Here is a 15,328-nt window from a genome sequence, read left to right on the forward strand (position 1 = left end):
AAGTAATTCACTCCCTTTCAATAAATTCTTACTGTATTTCCCCTAAAACCCGGCACGTGTGTGGCGCAAATGTTACTTGCCACCTGTCAGCCCAAGCCTGGATATTGTCCAGGTCTTGCTGCATTTGGACATGGGCTGCTTAAGTATCTTAATGCTGATGGAGCAATATCCCCTTACAACACAGCCAAAAGGCTATCTCTTGAAGTGGTACTTCATGCAATTAAAGGCACCGAAATGCAACAGTAGCAGCAGCAGGTCCAGGAATATAAATGTAGCATTACGCAAAAATCAGCGAGAGCTGCAAATTACGGAACTGGTGAAATTCACTGATAACAACTGTAATCCTTCTCAGCCAGGAGTGGTGTACAGTGCAAGGGAAACGAGGAAAGGAGGAAAATAGATAATAAACTGGGTTGATTCATCGTGAGCAGATTTTCACATTCGCTGTCCATGGCCATGGGTTTCATAAGAAGAATAACCACTTAAGATGATGGGATTCAGTTAAATGGGGTTTATTATTATTTTATTGGAACAAATTGATGGAGTTATACATGAGCTGTAAATTCATCACTGTCTAGTTTTTTTGCAATTATGGCAACCAACTGTAAAACTAATTTCACAATAGACTAATGCTTTATACCCTGTGTCCTAACAACAAAGAAATGATTATCAAATATAAACAAATGATGCACTATTTTCACTAAAAAGCAATGTTCAGAAAAAGGAGGTCTCTGATTACATTGTTCTAGAGCAGGCTGCAATCTGAAGCACACTTGTAATGCTTAACTGCTAAGATAGAGATTTATGAAACATGATTTGCTCTAGTAAGGTACTTCATAGGAACATGCCTATGAGTGGACCATTTAGCTCTGCTCTGCCATTCAGTGAGATCATGGCTTGAGACCTAACTCTGAAAATTACATGGGCCTTTATCCCATATCCCGTTAATAACTTTGGTAACAAAAATCTATCAATCTCAGATTTAAAATTTATAATTGATCTAGCATTGATCGTTGTTTGCAGAAGAGATCTCCAAACTTCTATCACTCTTTATGGGCTGAATTTTCAGGATGGTGGGGGCATGCCCCCCCCACCCCCCCTCAAGCATCTGAAGAGTATGTGGGGAACATATCCCTGTCAACTCCAGCAGCCCCAATGTCATACTGCACTCTAACAAGCATCGATTGGCATAAGGAGAGGCTTCTGACCCTCGGGAGAAAGTCCTGCCTTGGAGAGCTGCTGGCCAATCAGATTGGCCGGCAGCTCTCCAATCCCTCCAGGCACAGCGCTGTAGTGGCCAGAAGAGGCACTGCAGGGAGCTGCCCGGCACTAAGCCCCGGGAACCAGAGGACAGGTAAGCGGCAATGATCCCGGGGCGGGGTGGTTAGGGAAGGCCTAAGGTGGGTTGCGAAGGGGCTTTTCAGGGTATTGGGTGATAGGCCGTGGGGGGAGGGAGGACTGGAGGTCACCAAGTCTTAAGGCGAAGGTGCCCTCAGTCAGAATGGGGCTTCTGTTAAAGGCGCCCCCACCCGGAACTTCCCACCTGAGATCGAACTTAATTTATTGTTGCATTTCACCCTCTGAGTTGTCATCTGCCCACTAGCCTAAAAATTGAGGCTGAATGGGAAATAGCCCTTAAGCGACCATTAAGTGGCCGTTTAATGGCCTTAATTGGGTCAAGGGCAAGCTTCCTATTGAGGCCCTGCCTGCCCCAGGGTAAATTCTCTACCAGGTCAGGACGGGTGGGAATCTGGAGGGAGTCCCATCCATGCATTTTCACGCTCCCCCAAATCCACCTCAGAAGTTGACGGGGGTGCGGGGGTGGTGGGGGGAACGTAAAATTCTGGCCATTGTGTAGAAGTGATTTCCAATTTCACTCATGAAGGATTTGGCTCTCATTTTTAGGCTATGCCCCTTAGTCCTAGCTCCCCAACCAGCAGAAATAGTTTCTCTCTATCTATCTTGTCTATTTATTTATTTTTTTTAATTCATTCATGAGTTGTGGGCGTCGCTGGCTAAACCCACATTTATTGCCCATCCCTAATTTCCGTTGTTCAGAAGGCATTTTTAAGGATTCACAGCCCTTTGAGTGAAAAAAATTTCTCATTTTTTTTCTTCTTTCGGCTTCTCCCATTTGACTTGGGATCGCCACGATGCTGGTTAATCACCGTTCTCCCTCTCCTCCTGTCACTCACCCCCATTCCCCTTCCAATCCCGCTGCATTTAACTTTCTCCCCACTGCATCTTTTCACCTGGTCTTAGGCCTACTCCTTCTCCTTCCTCCTGGCAGTCCCATCTCCATCACTTGCCTCACCACATGTCCTCTCTCTCCCTCCACAACACACGATCGTACCATTTCCATCTCTACTTGGCTCCTTTCTTAGTTGCTCCAAAAATCTTCACTGACCCCTGATGTGCTGGTTCCTGATTTTGTCCTTTCTCATTTCTCCACACATCCATCTCAACATCCACATCTCATTCGCATCCAGCTGTTGTTCCTCTCTTCTTGACGTTGCACAAGTTTCTGCACTGTATAACAAGGCCGGTCACTCAACTGGCTTGTAGATTCTTCCATTCAGGTTCAGTGATACTTTTCTATCACACAACACTCCACTGCACTTCTTCCAATTACTCCAACCAGAGCTAATCCATCGCTTAATTTCCATTTCCATTCTTCCATCTTCAGCCACCACTGACCCCTGGTACTTGAAACTATTCACTTCCTCCCAGTCTTCACCCATAATCTTTACACCTGCCCTCTGATCCTCTTCTCTAGGCTCAAACTGACAGACCATAAATTGGGCTTTTGGTTGACTGACCTTCACACCCCTGTCTTCCTAAATAGCCGATTTCTTATTCTGACCCCGTGTTCTCGATTCCCAAGCAATCCCAACACTTTTTCAGCATCAATCCTGCCAAGCCCCTTAAGAATTTTAAATGTTTTGACTAGATAGCAACAGCACAGAAATCTTTTCAAACCCTCAAAAGTTCACTACAAGTAAACAGTGCAACTCATTCCTGCCTCACTTTCCTTTGGTTCAAAGGCAATGGGAAGGGAAATTGGATGGGTTGTCCCACGAACAAACAAACTGACATCGCCTGTTATACACAATTGCCAAAAATTAACATGGCCCCAAAGAGTTACTAAGTGGTTGTTAGGGAAAATTAAACAGCGACTATAATCGTTGAGCTTACAACACAGGCTGTTGGGACATTTGACATGTACATTAGCTTAGAGAAAGATTACAGCAAAACTAGCTGAAGGAAAGCTGTGGTTAGCAGTAACCGTTAGCAATAAAGGTAAAGCAGACAACTTGAAACAGGTGAGCACCCAGCAGTCACAAATGACCGGGGCAAGGATGGGTATGTGGATGTAGCTTCTGGAGAAATGGCAGCAGATGTCAGTCATGGGAATGCCAAAGGCATAACGAATGTGACAGTTGTGGCTCTGATTTGCGAAGGGTCACAGATCTCCTGCATATGCTGAATAAAGACTCTTGAATGTGAGACGCAGACTCTGAGTGCTGATTTCATTGAATCTTCACAACAAGGTAAATCAGTGAGTGAGTCTGCCTTAGCCTGTATAACTTATTTTTCATAAACTATTGAATCTTATCAGGTACCTTTGATGGAGTCCTGGCTGGCAAACACCAGGTGACACAGACTAAACTAAACGCATATCAAAAAATCAGAACCATTGGATTACACACAACTAGGGGAAGAATTTTCCCCCCGTTGTGGGGGTAAGTGCAGGAGCGGGCGCGCCACCATTTTACATGGGTGGGCCAATTAAGGCCCACCCAGCGTGACGTCTGCCAGAAAGCTCTGTGCACTCCCTGTGTGGGTGGGGAGGGGATTCCCTCAGCCGAGAGTGCACTCTTTTGCGAATGCGCACGAAAGAGCGCACTCATCTCCCTGAGGCTAAGTGCTGCCTCAGGGAGATTGGCGCCAAATTTAAAAATGATGAAAGGGCAAAAGTAAAATTTCCCTGACATGCCCCCTCATGTGACACTGTCACATGAGCTGGGACATATCCATCACTTTAAAGCATACATTTATTAAAAATTTAAAATCCCTCATGAAACCTCATCCTGCCTGTGGATGAGGTTTCATGCTTTTTCTGAAGCCCCCCCCAGGGCTCCCGGCCTGCCCGCCAACATTAAGGTTGGACGGACAGGTCCATTAAGTATCTCGATTACTTTTTAAATGGCCTCAATTGGCCTTTGACAGGTCGGCGGGTGCACAGCTGATTTGGCTGCGCCCCCGCCGACCTGAAAATTGAAATGATGCGGGGTGACGTCGGGAGTTCCGCTCGACATCATCCCGCGTCATCTTACGTGTCGGCAAGTTGGCCCCACCCCCCTCCCCCTCGCTTGCCGACCTAAAGACCCTGGCCTAGAAACTGAGATTGAATTTTCCACAAAGTGTTGCATGATTGTACACTTTTTGCAACATGTCAATTAAACAAAATTAATTATGTTGTCCCAGTTTGACTAGCCAGGTAGTGATCAATGCATTCCTTCACTGTTAATTAACATTCCAGCGCCTATTGATCTTCCTTTTAATTTGCAGCCTGGAAGCAACCTCGAGAAAAATAATAATGCTTTACTTACTTGTTTATTTATTTAAAAATTCAATCATTTATTGATTCGTACAAGAAACATGTATGTGAAACATAATGGGATCATGCTTTTAGGCATTCCATCCTTCCTCTGAATTAAAATTTCTTTTCTAAGAACAAAAACAATTTCTCTTCCAAAAACTAAGAATACCTTGTGGTGCAGTGGGTAGCGTCCCTACCTCTGGGCCAGGAGCTCCAGGTTCAAGTCCCAATTCAGGACTTGATGGCCATGGAAGGTGCATTCATAATGTGGCCAAGCAGGTTGACTATTAGCCTGTAAACCCTTCTGGTATGGTAGAAGGCAAGAGAGGGAGAGTTTCCTGGTCAGCCATCCTGCAGAAGGCAACAGCAAAACACTGCAGTATTTCACCAAGCATAATCATGGACCAATCCAATAGAAGCCCATGGTTTCCAATGCCCTCTTAGGGTATGGTGCCAGGTGGGGGAGTTAACAACCCACCAGCAAAATTACATACACAGAAGTCACAGCTTTCAAAGCTACACACTCCAACAATCATCAGGTCTAATTGCAGGTGAAAAACGGTATTCTCCTGTTTCTAGCTCTTCTACATCCATGTACCTGCATTAACTAGAATGGCTGCAAGAGGAATATCATTAGTTACTAAACCAGGGCCTTTGTGTATTTCATGGCTTGTCCACTGTCCCTTCAGGTACATGCATATACACACAATAGGCAAACATGATACACACTTTGATTGCACATAGATTTCCAACTGACTTCACAATGCTGGAAAGCTAGTTGTTCATTATTCTCTGCTAAAAGACATTATTTTACTCCTCTTTGTTTTTGTCTTGAGAACGTGTGTCAAGTACTGACTCATTAGTGCCTTGACATTGCTACTATCCAAAATCTCCCAGTACTGCCTGCTCTACTCTCTGTTCATATAGTCACTGCACACCCAGAGTGATTAAGTGTCTGAAGCAATTTGAGAAGATTCATTCTGATAAGGGGCTATATCAATGCAAGAATTTATTTTAAAAATACACATATTGCACATTAATAGCTAGAATATTTGCAGAATTAAAAAAGAAGATTCACTTCACACTATGTATATCAGAATGACAATGCTATAAAAACAATCAACTGAAATTAAGTTGTAACAGGCAAACAATAAGATTAAGCAATTAACAATAACTTTGAAAGACAACATAAATTAAGGCTGGTGATATCTTAGTAAATGGTTATACAATGACTAAGCCAAAAAGAGCAACAAGAAACTTTCATGTTGGATGTGACAGGACTGCAGAGCTTCAACTTGTCCCGTTGGTTGTTGGGTTGCTTTGTGTTCCAATGTTTGGTATGCAATCATCTTCAGCCAGATGTGCTGGTTGGATGATCTGTCTCAGCCACCTCCTGAAGTCCCTAGCTTCACAGATGCCAGTCTTCAGCCAATTCAATTCACTTCGCATGATTATCAAGAAATGGCTGAAGGCTATGGTACCTGACAACATTCTGCAGTAGGACTGAAGAATTGTTTTTTTTATTCATTTACAGGATGTGGGCATCGCTGGCTAGGCCAGCATTTATCGCCCATCCCTAGTTGCCCTTGAGGAGGTGGTGGCGAGCTGCCTTCTTGAACTGCTGCAGCCCATGTGGTCTGGTGCACCCACAGTGCGGTTAGGGAAGGAGTTCCAGGATTTTGGCCCAGCAGCGGTCAAGGAATGGTGATATATTTCCAAGACAGGATGGTGAGAGGCTTGGAGGGGAACTTCCAGGTGGTGGTGTTCCCATGTGTCTACTTCCCTTGTCCTTCTAGAAGGTAGTGGTCGTGGGTTTGGAAGGTGCTGCCTAAGGAGCCTTTGTGAGTTTCTGCAGTGCATCTTGTAGATGGTACACACTGCTGCCACTATTGGAGAGAGTCAATGTTTGTGGAAGGGGTGCCAATCAAGCAGACTGATTTGTCCTGGATGGTGTTAAGCTTCTTGAGTATTGTTGGAGCTGCACTTATTCAGGAAAGTGGAGAGTATTCCATCACACCCCTGACTTGTGCCTTGTAGATGGTGGGCAGGCTTTGGGGAGTCAGGAGGTGAGTTACTTGCCACAGGATTTAGCCTTTGACCTGCTCTTGTAGCCACAGTGTTTATATGGCTAGCCCAGTTCAGTTTCTGATCAATGGTAACACCCAGGATGTTGATAATGGGGGATTCAGTGATGGTAATGCCATTGAATGTCAAGGTGTGATGGTTAGGTTCTCCCTTGTTGGAGATGGTCATTGACTGGCACTTGTGTGGCGTGAATGTTGCTTGCCACCTGTCGGGCTAAGCCTGGATATTGTCCAGGTCTTGCTGAATTTGGACCTGAACTGCCTCTCCACTTGCCATGATCAGTGAAGCTCTAACAACACTCAAGAAGCTCAAAACCATCCAGAAAAAGCAGCCCGCTTGATTGACACTCCTTCCACTACCTTAAACATTCACTCCCTCCACCAGTGGCAGCAGTGTGTACCATTTACAAGATGCACTGCAGCAACTCAACAAGGCTCCTTTGGCAGCACGTTCCAAATCCGTGACCCCTACCCCCTAGAAGGACAATGGCAGCAGATGTATGGGAACACCACCACCTGCAAGTTCCCCTCCAAGCCACTCTCCATCCTGACTTGGAACTTTACTGCCGTTCCTTCACTGTGGCTTGGTCAAGTCCTGGAACTCCCTCCCTAAAAACACTGTGGCTGTGTCGACACCGCATGGTCTACAGTGGTTCAAGAAGGTGGCTCACCACCACTTTCTCAAAGGTAATTAAGGATGGGCAACAAATGCTGGCTTAGCCAATAATGTCTACATACTGTGAAAGGATAAGTAAGGAAAAAAAAACCCATGAAATTTAACCTGGGAATGATCTTGTGCATGATCAAAGTAACAATCTAAAAGGAATCACTTCAGAAGGAGGCTCAGGAAAGATGGGCAAAGCATATGTTGAGTAGAAGAGACACACCCAGCTGGCTTTGTACATGGGATGGAGGAGCAAAGAAGTTACTTAAGAAAAGTACTTAAGAACTGCAGTAGTCTGTGTCTGGAACAGATTCAAGGGCCAATTAGAAATCATTACCAGTGCAATCAGCGCCCAATCCTTTATTTGTGAACAAATTTTGTCTGAATGAATTTTGAAAAAGAGACTACAGTTCTCTCTGACTTCAACTGAGCCACCTTCTATAACTGCCTCAAACATTGAAGAGCGTGAAGCCTACAACACTTAAACAACAGGAGATTGATGAAATGATCTGTTTATGTTTCCAGTGGCACCTTCACAGGATAAGGGAATGGATGAGGTGCTATGCTGTTTATGTGCCGTCAAATAGAGAGCAACAGTGTACTAATGAACAAGCCCAGAACATATGTGAGCAGAGCCAGTTCTACACCTGCACTATCTGTACATATTTTTTAAGCAAGTTTAATTTGCTTTTAGAAAGCAGAAATATGTCTAAGCCAGGAGCGGAGTTGTACATCAGAGCATGGAATCAAAGGCTCCTCTCTGACAGCTTAATTATGTTTGGATAGTCTCATCTAGGTACTGAACAGATGCAATAAACTATGCTGCTCTCAATGGCTCAAAAGGAAACCAAATTAGCAACTCCAGTCAGAGAGGCTGAATTATTTGGTGTTTGGTGTGGAAAATACACTGATCAGTAGGAAAGCTACTTCTGCAAAACTAATGTTTAGACACAGTTGTTGGCCAACAGTTAATAGAGATTTATTGTGCTATGACAGCTTTAATTTGGAGTGGCATGAGAATTCTTGATAACATGATTGAGTGACCAGAGCTAAAATGCTTTCCATTTCTCATTAAGTAATGGGAAATTAGCTGGTCAGATTCAGAAATGTAAGTGGGAAAACAGACAAAGCATGACCCCACCCCCCCGCAATCTCTGGCTCCTCCCGACCACATCTCCACCCTCTCCCTCCCCCTTGATCACACCTTCTGTCTGTAGGCTAGTTGTCAAGTGGGAAATCAATTGAAAGAATTTTGAAATCTATTCTGATGTTAATTTCTGCAGGACATCCGGGGAACTCCTGCTTTTCCAGCCCAGAGTTCCTCTCCTGCAAAACTCTCACTTTCCCGTAAATATCTGGGCCAGAGTTTTCATTTTTAACATCTACACCTTGTGCAATTCAACAGCACATGTGCTTTATCTCTGAACCACAGTATGTTCATGTAAAGGGGTAGCAAGTGATGAGAGTAGTGGGTATTTGTTAGAAAACATGGATACTGGAAGTTCTGCTTCCAAAATTAGAAAAAAGTTATTTAAAAAATCATGTATAGGGGAGAAATCCTATTTGGTTACCATGTTGGTTTTCATCACATCAAACATTTTAGTACATGTTGAATAACTTAATCACTCACGCCTGACATGCTACTATTTTTTGCCACCAGTATTTCGCTACTATCACATGCTCATGATTTTCTTCATTTAAATGTTCTTCAATCCGGTCACTAAGTGTGAAAACTATAATCACGTCGCATCAATTCAAAGTCACTATCTGTTACAGATTACAGAACCACAGAATTTTAACGGCACAGGAGGAGGCCATTCAGCCCTTCGTGTCAGCACCAGCTCACCAAATGAGCATTATGACCTAGTGCCATTGCCCTGCCTTTTCCCCGTATCCCTGCACATTGTTTCTATTCAAATAATCACCTAATGTCCTCTTGAATGCCTCGATTGAATCTGTCTCAATCACATTCCCAGGCAGTGCATCCCTGACCCTAACCACTCGTCGTGTGAAAAAGTTTTTTCTCACGTCACATTTGCTTCTTTTGCAAATCACTTAAATCTGTACCCTCTCGTTCTGGATCCTTTTACCAGCAGGAACAGCTTCTCCCTACCTACTCTGTCCAGCCCCCTCATGATTTTGAATGTCTCTATCAAATCTCCTCTTAGCCTCCTTCGCTTCAAGGGGAACAGTCCCAACCTCTCCAATCTATCTTCGTAACTGAAGTTTCTCATCCTTGGAACCATTCTTGTAAGCCTCTTCTGCACTCTCTCCAATGTATTCACATCCTTCCTATAATGTGGCGCCCAGAGCTGTACACGATACTCCAGCTGAGGTATAACGAGTGTCTTATATAAATTCAGCATAACCTTCCCACTCTTGTACTCTATGACCCTATGTGCTTTATTAACAGCTCTCTCCACCTGTCCTGTCACCTTCAATGATCTATGCTCATGTACACCCAGGTCTTTCTGCTCCTGCACACCCTTCAAAATTTCACCCCTTTATTTTATATTGTCTGTCCATGTTCTTCCTACCAAAATGTATCACCTCACACTTCTCCACATTGAACTTCATTTACCACCTATCTGCCCACTCCACCAACCTGTCTATGTCCTTTTGAAGTTCTACACTGTCCTCCTCGCAGTTTACAACACTCCCAAGCTTCGTATCATCTGCAAACTTTGAAATTGTGCCCTGCACACCAAGATCTAGATCATTAATAAATATCAGGAAAAGCAAGGATCCCAATACCGACCCCTGGGAAACTCCACTACAAACCTTCCTCCAACCTGAAAAATATCCATTGACCATTACTCTCTACTTCCTATTTTTCAGCCAATTTTGTATCCACTTTGCTACCGTCCCTTTTATTCCATGAGCAATAACTTTTCTCACAAAAGTGTGATACAGTGTGGCACTGTATCAAATACCTTTTGAAGGTCCATGTACACAACATCAACAGCATTACCCTCATTGACCTTTTCTGTTAACTCTTCAAAAAACTCCAGCAAGTTAGTTAAACACGATTTCCCCTTTAGAAATCCATGCTGGCTCTTCCTTATCAACTCATATTTTTCCATGTGACTACTATACCGAATAATTGTTTCCAGAATCTTGCCCACGACTGAAGTTAAACTAATTAATTGCTGGGTGTATCCTTACAACCTTTTTTGAACTAGGGCGTAACATTTGCAATTCTCCAATTCTCTGGCACCTCCCCTGAGTCTAGGGAAGACTGAATAAATAGTAATAGAATAAATAATTGCAGGGGCCAATTCCCCTGCAATTTCTACCCGTACTTCCTTCAATATCCTTGGATGCATCTCGTCTGGTCCCAGCGCCTTGTTAACTTTAAGTACCAACAGTCTATTCAACTTCCTTCTTATCAATTTTGAACACTTCTAGTGACAGAGTTTCCTCATCTGTCACCATGGCCTGGGTAGCATTTACCTCCTTGGTAAAGAGGGATGTAAAGTATTCATTTAATACCTCAGCCATGGCCCCTTCATCCTTGTGTAAATTCCCTTTCAGGTCACTAATTGGTTCTATTCCCCCTTTTACCACCCTTTTACTATTTATTTGCCTGTAGAAGACTTTGGGATTCCCTTTTATGTTAGATGCCAGTCTTTTTTCATAATCTCTATTTGCTTCACTAATATGCTTTTTCACCTCCCCTCTGAACCTTCTATATTCCTCTTGGTTCTCATTTGTATTTTCTACCTGACACTGGTCATAAGCACACTTTTTTTGAAGGTAGCCCATTCTTCAGCTACAGTTTTCCCACCAAACTTTGGTTCCAGTCTACCTGGCCTAGCTCTGTTCTTACCTCATCGAAGTTGGTTCTCATCCAGTTAATTATTCTTACTCTGGATTGCCTATCATCTTTTCTATCATCATCCTCAAACATACAATACAACGATCACTGTCTCCTAAATGTTCCCCCACTGACACTTGATCTACTTGGCCCACCTCACTTTCAAGAACTAGGTCCAACAGTGCATCTTTTTTTGTTGGATTGGACACATACTGCTGTAAAAAATGCTCCTGAACACAATCTAGGAACTTTTGCCTCTCTCCGCTCTTTACACTACAACTGTCCCAGTCTACATTCGAGTAATTAAATTTCCCCATTATAACTACCCTAATAATGTTTGCATCTCTCTAATTTTCCTGCAGATTTGTTCTTCTACGTCCTTCTCGCTATTTGGCGGTCTATAGACTACACCGAGCAATGTAATTGTACCCTTTTGGTTCCTTAGTTCTAGCCAAATTGATTCTGTCCTTGAACCCCCTGGGCCATCCTCTTTCTCCAGCACTCCAATGCTCTCCTTAACCAATACCACCACCCCTCCTCCTTTCCTTCCTTTCCTACATTTTCTGAACACTTTGTACTCGGGAATATCTAAAACCTAGTTCTGCCCTTCCTTGAGCCAGGTCTCCGTTATCGCCAAAACATCATATTTCCACATGCCAATCTGCACCTGTAACTCCCCAATCTTATTTGCTATACTCCGTGCATTCACATACATGCATAGTAACCCCGATTTAGATTTGTTACTTTCCCCCTCACCCCGACTCCACCTATTAAATTACTATTCTCTATACTAGTGCTATCTGTTCCCCCCAGTATTCCTAATATTTTCTCTTGGTTCCCACGCTCATACCGAGTTAGTTTAAAGCCCTGCCAACAGCACTAGCAAAATGCCCTGCAAGGAACTCAGTCCCAGTTCTGTTCTGGTGCTGTCTGGCTTGTACAGGTGCCATCTCCCCCAGAACCAGTCCCATTGTCCCAGGAATCTAAAGCCCTCCCTCCTGCACCACCTTTCCAGCCATGCATTCATCTGCCTTATCCTCCTATTTCTGTACTCACTGACACGTGGCACTGGGAGTAATCCAGAGGTCACTAAATTTGAGGTCCTGCTTGCTAATTTTCTGCCTAGCTCCCTAAATTCTGATTGCAGGACCACAACCCCCTCCTTACCTAATTCATTGGTACGAATGTGGACCGTGACCTCAGCATGTTCACCCTCCCCCAGAAGAATGTCCTGCAGCCGCTCTATGACATCCTTGACCCTGGCACCAGGGAGGCCACCTACCATCCTGGAATCACATCTACGGCCACAGAAACGCCTGTCTGTTCCCCTAACCAAGGAATCCCCTACCTCTATTGCTCTTTCTTTCTTCTTCCTCCCCTCCTGTACAGCCGAGCCACTCGTGGTGCCTGCCTACCAACAAAACCCAATTGTTTAAAAGATTGCTCTCATAGGTTTGTGCTCCTTAACTCCTCTGATCGTTCCAAGTTCAGGGGTAAAGAGGTCTCTGAGTTCATACTCGGCTTCCTTCACTGTTGGTGGACAGGGCAGGAGATGGGTTTCTATGAGGTAAAATTTGTTTGCTGCTGGGTATGTCTCCTCACTGCACAGCATGGGTCAATAGTGCATCTATCATCTGGGAAAGAGGATAGGGTAAACCTCTACAATCCTGCAAGTGTGCTAAATGCAGAAGAGGCAGTGCTGGATATTACCATTTATGTTTGGTCTAATGGAACTTATGCTCCAAAAGCAACATGGAAAACCCACTGAAGGCACCAGTGTTGCCTCCATATATAATAGAGCAGTTCTTCTAAATGCCACCTTGAAATGAACCATGAGCAAGGCAAACAGCCCAATGAAAGCCCTTCTTGCTCGCTGCCTCAAGAAAATCTTCAGGAAAGTGTCAGGCATGTGGAGAGGGTTAAAGTGACAGTGACTGGGAAAGAACAGGAAGCCAGTGGTGAGAAGGAGTCATGACTGGGGCCTGGTGATGGGAAGGGGTATAGGTTAGATAATATATTTTGAGTGGCTAACACCATAATTTATTTTGTACAGTTATTTCATATGCCATATTTGGATTACAATATATCGCACTGCAGTTGTCTGAAGGAAAAAGAATCAGGGTTATAGGGAAAAGGACAGGGGAGTTGGATTAGATGAGTTGCCTCTTGCAGGGAGCCAGTGTAGACATGATGGGCTGAATGGCCTCCATCTGTGCTGTAACCATTTTATCATTTTATATAATTTTACCATTTGATTTGAGTCTTTACCTGTTGTAAGATTAAGACATTGCACTTAACACAAGACGTGGGTTCCCAGGTTATGCCATCTCAGACATCAGCAAACAAGGGTCTCCAAGGCATCATGATCATCAGTATCACCTCCTCTATGTTTTGATTCTGAGTTATATTTCAGACCAACAGCAACCATTTCCACTGAGATAGGGACAAAGGGCCACTGGCCCTTTGGGACTTGAGCACATTTTAAAAATAACCGTGGTTCTTATAAACTGTTAAAATTCCAAAATGTATCCATCTAAATTTTGTACAGTAAGGCCCTGGCAGTTAGTTCCTGATAAGAAGCCTAAACGGAGAAAAAATAGCCAGGTTTCACACTCCTGATCACAAAATAGCTGGAATGTGTACAATGTTTGCTGAAGGCAGCCAGTGAAAGTGAGTGGAAGCTGTGTTCTCATAGTCAGACCTGTTATCCCATACACCACAGGCCCAGGCTGTCTGGAATTTGTGCATGTGTGCATGTCAATTAAGGACATAAGGAGGCCTGACTATAATGCCCCAGTCATGTTGTTTGTTGATTCAGGCTGTGTTGACTCTTGGATGAAGGTTTCTTGGGTAGGGTACAAAAGGCTGGATCTATGCTCAATGTAAACTAGATCTCTCTGGAGATGAGGAGTGAAAAGTTTGGAAAGGCATTAAAAAAAAACACAAGCAGAGAAATTCATTAGGTTGCTGAATAGCCAAGATTCTTCATTTTCTGTAAGTTTATTACAGAAACTACTGATGACCCCGTAACTAGCCTCTTGCATCTATGCCAAAGCTTTAATTTTGGCCACACGTTCAGGGTGTCATCAAACTTTTGGTCTGCAGCTTATTCAAATATGTGCTTCATTCACAGAAACTCATAAGTTGTGAAGGTGGAACAGTCAACAGTTCCACCGTCAAGCTTTTCATCATCCTGGAAGCTTTACGTTCACACTTAACAAAAGACAGTGCCAACATACTGTGTTATATTTACTCATTAATTTCACAGTGTAAAATCAACTGGCAGCAAGATCCAAATGTGCATCATATAAAAGCACTATATTAATGGAGGATTGGAAAAAAGCTCTTTATTGAAGGGACAAAGGCATTTAAATGTCATATAACAAGAAAAAGCCTCAAATTATATTTGCATGTGATTCAAATTGAGAAATCACAAATAAAGTGCAAAATTTGTTCTGAATATTCACAGAACCCTTCACTATTATGTCATTTTTTTTTACATTACTAAAAAAAAGTCTATAAATTTTTCATACTACATTGAGAGCTCTAAATTGGAGTGACATCACTAAGTGGTCTTTCCTGCCAGTGTAGTATAGAATGTGCAAACTCTATTGCTTAAATTTGCAGAAGTAGTGAGACTCCAGCCAGCACCCATTTGGAAGGTTTCTCCTTGGTCTTCAGATTGAAGGTCCAGACGTAGGTTGGGCCTCGGAGGCGTGTTTTGTAAACCGGGCAGGGGTATACATTGCGGGTATCCTGCTTGTCCACAGGGATAGCTTTGAGGAAAATGACTGGCATGGTCGGGGTCAGTTCCTTTAAACGAGCGTCAGCAATAATTCCACCCTGTGAAAAACAAAAGAGACCGTTAAAATGATGTAGCTCAAACCTGCCACCTTGCAGGATTTTATAGCTGCATTTTCTGGCAAATAGGCACAACAGAGTCTGTGTGCTTGTTCAGTAATCTCAAGTCCCCTGAGAAACACACGCTGTAATTACCTCATTGGAACCCGCCTTGATCGTTTTTACATTAAAACAGTGACCACACTTCAGAAGTACTTAATAGGCCGTAAAGAACTTGGGGACATCCTGAGATTGTGAATGGTGCTATATAAATGCAAGTTCCTTTTCATGTGATAACTTCTGACAGAAAAAGTGATTTG

General features: G+C 43.4%; 1 protein-coding gene across 2 annotated transcripts in view; it reads right to left on the reverse strand.

The window, feature by feature from the left end:
* Window positions 1–14,511: 14,511 nt before the first annotated feature.
* dnah9 (dynein, axonemal, heavy chain 9) overlaps window positions 14,512–15,328 on the reverse strand; it is a 563,627-nt gene continuing 562,810 nt past the window's right edge. For both annotated transcript variants that reach the window (XM_078570706.1, XM_078570707.1), the window contains one exon: window positions 14,512–15,011. In XM_078570706.1, the coding sequence (XP_078426832.1) occupies window positions 14,784–15,011 (228 nt within the window). In that variant the 3' untranslated portion in view covers window positions 14,512–14,783. The remainder of the gene's footprint in view (window positions 15,012–15,328) is intronic.

Source organism: Cetorhinus maximus, chromosome 24, assembly GCF_964194155.1.
Source record: "Cetorhinus maximus chromosome 24, sCetMax3.hap1.1, whole genome shotgun sequence".
Taxonomy (NCBI): Eukaryota; Metazoa; Chordata; class Chondrichthyes; order Lamniformes; family Cetorhinidae; genus Cetorhinus; species Cetorhinus maximus.